A 4,080-nucleotide genomic window follows, 5' to 3' on the forward strand; every position below is an offset into this window, starting at 1 on the left:
TTAAATATATGGCTGAGAAGTTATAATTTCAGAACCAAAATTAAGTTAGTTTTAGTATTATACAGCTGTCTAGTTAATGTTCAGAGTCTCATAGATATTGAGATCACAGGGTTGGATGGCTTGAGCCAATGACTCATTAGTTCATTATTAACACTGGTTTTGTGTAAGTGCTGGGTGGGGTTTGGACCTCCCTCTGGGGTGTCTTGAGCTATAAAAGCATCATCGTCTGGTGAGAGAGGAGCAGATCAACGCCAACTACTAACATCAGCTCTACACAATCCTTCTAGGCCTGAACATCTATTGCAGAGTAAGTATCATTTTGCTTCTTTCTCTCTTTAGTTGATGATAACTTTAACATAACGGCATCAGAATCAGGACCATGGATAGCTCTGTGACAAAATACATCAGTGAGTGAACTTGTCAAAACCATTCAGCAACAAGAGTTGAAAATCTACAGGAAATGTTTAAATGTTCTGTAGAATTGCTCTACACAGTCTATCCGGATCAAAAGTGCATCCTACTTTGTATGACTCCCAAAGATTTTCTCTCTGTGTCTATCAGATGGCAAGTGCACTGAGATCCTGGACTGTGCCGCTGGCTCTTGTGCTGTGTGTCATTGCGTGTCTCAGCAGCCTGGCCGAAGCTTACCCGCCCAAACCTGAACCTCCAGCGGGGGATGTGGGTCCAGAGGAGATGGCCAAGTACCACACGGCTCTAAGACACTACATCAACCTCATCACACGACAGAGGTACGGCTACAATTACCTGTGCATTACCTGCGTATAATTACATGGGTAACACGTTACAATAAGGTTATTTGTTAACATGAACTAACTATGATAAATACATCTATTAATCTCAGTTAATGTTTTTTTTCTACATTTACTAATAAATTATTCAAATCAAACGTTGTATCTGTTAATATTACTTAATGGACCTAAATTAACATGAACTTTTTATTAACAAATGTTAAGAGATATTAATAAATAGCCTACTGCAATAAATGTTTTGCTCATTGTTAGTTAATATTAACTACGTTAACTAATGATACCTTATTGTAAAGTGTTACCATTACATGTGTCAGTGCAGATTTAAGCAGATAAATCAGGATTAGGTGCTAATAGTAGCACTGATTAGTTATTAGTAACAGTTAATAATAAATTTCCTTAATAATTGTCAGAACATGATATATGCAGAATTTAAAACTAAATGGAAATGTCATGAAACATTTTATTTAATATATTTTAAACATTTGGTAACAGTATTTAATTCCATTTTACATGATTATTACTTTAGTCATCATTAACTGTTAATGAACAAAACTTTTATAGCATTTATTAATGTAGAATAATTCTATAATATGTACATTTGAAATTAACATTAGTTAATCTATTATGAATGAACATCAATCAACATTGAACAATAGGCCTATATTTATAAATTAACATTAGCCTTTAGATTATTAATGTTTGTTCATTTCTTATTATTGGAAGTTAAGTGTTACAATTGCAAAGTCTATTGTCTTAGAGACAATCATAATTCATAAAACAGTAGAAGACATTCTGTGTAAATTGTTTGAAATGCATCTAAATGGTAACACTGGACTGAATGCAACAATATTTTTAAGAATTATTTGACAAACAATTTATACAGATTTTTTGTTTTGTTCGTAATTCATGATTAAAGCCCATTGTACAGATGCAACCCAAGCTGAGTAAGATCAGAGGATTCTTGAAATATGATTCTGTGGAAAAAAAAGCAGAAAACAGCTAATGGCCCAACAAAGATTTTCAGATGATAATGGAGATGATGCCCACATTAATGGAATCATTTCTAACACATCTCTCTCTTGCTCTCATCATAATGACGTAATTGACTGTGAATCAGTGTATTTTTTTCACATCACAGCATTTTCCAGTCATTGGGTTACTTGAGCCTTTATTAAATTGGTTTAAATATCCATTACAAAAAGTATATAGCAGGTATAGTTATACTTGTAAATATTGAGAAAATAGTACTTCGATATATAGGCCTACATATCGTTTTCATATTCCTGTAGAATTATATTTAGGTACTCAAGAGTACTTAAGGAATACCGTGGTACTGCCACAGTAAAAAAAAGAAAAAGAAAAGAAAAAAGTATTATGATTTACCAGAACTTCTAAGCTAAACTAAAACCATAAAAAAGAAAGAAATTATTTACTTGAAATAAAAAATATATTAAAAAAGTTTTTTTGATTTTGATTCAGCTAGTTGTTGTCATTTTCTATAGTTTAACTTGATGAAATGTTATATATATATAATATAGTATGTTAATGTTAGTCCCTAAGGTTCTCAAGCTTCCCTTTGTTTGTAAATCTCTATGGTTTGTAAAGCTCATTTGAGCAATGCGGTGTGTGAAAAGCACTAAACAAATGAATTTAATTGATTTGAATCCAGTCCCACTTAGCAATGCAAGTGGGTTCATAGGAGAATAAACCAAATCTATTTTACAGTTTGAACAAAACCTATTTTTTTGTGTGTGTTCATGGTTTTACCAAATTGTGTGTTGCTATGTTTTTATCTGAACACTCACATATGTTCGAGGGGTGGGCTGAGTTGCCAGATATCATTCAACCTGTGCGTAACCCCTCATTATTGTGCTGTGCGCTAGATAGATTGTTATTAAGTGGGATTAACATGTCTGGTAACGTCTCTGATGATGCATGCTAGAGATCTACCCTGATATTTTCTGCAACGCATTTAACCTTAAAAGGCCACAATTAAATGACGTTCATGTGTTATTTTGGTTCTGTTTCTTGTGGATTTCCTTATTTCTCTGAATTGATCTACATTTATCTTCAGTTAAATCAGGAAGTTGGATTGTAATCCTTTTTAGTGCTTGTTTGTTCATCACTGCTGTTGCTCACAATTAGGGTAATGGAATTTGAACAAACTTCTGACACAATTACTAAGTACATACACTGTAAACAAAAGTTCAGATACGCTTTTCATTCTTCAGATACGGGAAGCGCTCCACCCCTGAGGACGTTGTGGCTGAACTGCTGTTCGGTGATAATGAACAGGACGTCAAGCCTCGGTGAGCAGTGAGGGAACATGCTGGAATATCTTGCTTACTCTTATAGCTTTGTCACAGACAGCATCGTAGTGTCTGCCCAGATCTGGCCCACATGTGGTACATGTGGTTTCCACGCGTACCAGATGTGGGCTGGATCTGGGCCGACACTATGTTGCTGTCTGGGGTAGTATTACTGCATGTTATATTTAATCACAGTCACAGTCAGTCCAGAGATATTCAGACAAACCCGTGGTGGAGATGTGAAAATGAATGATTTTGTTTTTGTGCAGCATGGAAGAATTGTTATGGTGATGCTACTTCTCTCTCCTCCTCTGTGGCTGGTGCAGTGGTTTTCTTCATCCATCCATCTCTATGATAATAAATGAACATCAGAAACCAGCATGAGCCAAACTCTCATCAAAACGAGTCTCCAAAAAAACCTCATGATCTGTATATGTCTATCAGCCTCTTTCTCTTTTCCCTTTCTATGATTTAATTTACGCTTTGTGAAAGACAATTGTAAATAATTTATTATTCACTGACAAAATTGACAATAATAAAAAATAACTGAATGTTGAACGCTTGATTCCTCTCTTTATTTATGCATTTACATGTTTTCATTTATTTACCTTTTCTTAAACAAATAAAGAAAGATTGTGTCTGAACTAGGACATCTGCACACCACTAGATGGAGGAACTCAACAATATTTCTACATTTTGAACATTTGCCAGTATCATTGTTTCATAATCACAGTTTAGAAGTTTTGTTTTTTATTGTTATAAGGTAAATGAAAAATATCATAAATATTCACATTGCACTGAACAAAAACTGGACATCATTTAACGTTATATGGTACGTATTGGGCTATAAAAAACCTGAAATAAAAATATTAACTGAGTATGACTCTTTGGGGAACGAATGCCCGCTATGCCACACACCAAATATGTCTGCCCTAGTGTGAAACTGTCTCAGGCACAAGCTAGGACTAGAGCACTCGTGCACCCGGTGTGTTGGGGAGGTG

General features: G+C 34.6%; 1 protein-coding gene across 1 annotated transcript; it reads left to right on the forward strand.

Annotated features, from left to right (window-relative positions):
- The first annotated feature begins 238 nt into the window (after positions 1-238).
- On the forward strand, positions 239-3,630 carry pyyb (peptide YYb). Its single transcript, XM_082152042.1, has 4 exons — positions 239-307; positions 562-749; positions 3,002-3,079; positions 3,349-3,630. The coding sequence occupies exons 2-4, from the start codon at positions 562-564 to the stop codon at positions 3,368-3,370; spliced, it is 288 nt and encodes a 95-aa protein (XP_082008168.1). The 5' UTR covers positions 239-307; the 3' UTR covers positions 3,371-3,630.
- The last annotated feature ends 450 nt before the right edge of the window (positions 3,631-4,080 follow it).

This window comes from Leuciscus leuciscus, assembly GCF_965113295.1.
Source record: "Leuciscus leuciscus genome assembly, chromosome: 21".
Taxonomy (NCBI): Eukaryota; Metazoa; Chordata; class Actinopteri; order Cypriniformes; family Leuciscidae; genus Leuciscus; species Leuciscus leuciscus.

Coding starts and splice junctions, on each gene's coding strand:
- pyyb (XM_082152042.1), top strand. CDS start 562: ATGGCAAGTGCACTGAGATCCTGGACTGTGCCGCTGGCTCTTGTGCTG. Junction 750..3,001: donor AACCTCATCACACGACAGAG/GTACGGCTACAA, acceptor TTCATTCTTCAG/ATACGGGAAGCGCTCCACCC. Junction 3,080..3,348: donor GAACAGGACGTCAAGCCTCG/GTGAGCAGTGAG, acceptor GTTTTTGTGCAG/CATGGAAGAATTGTTATGGT.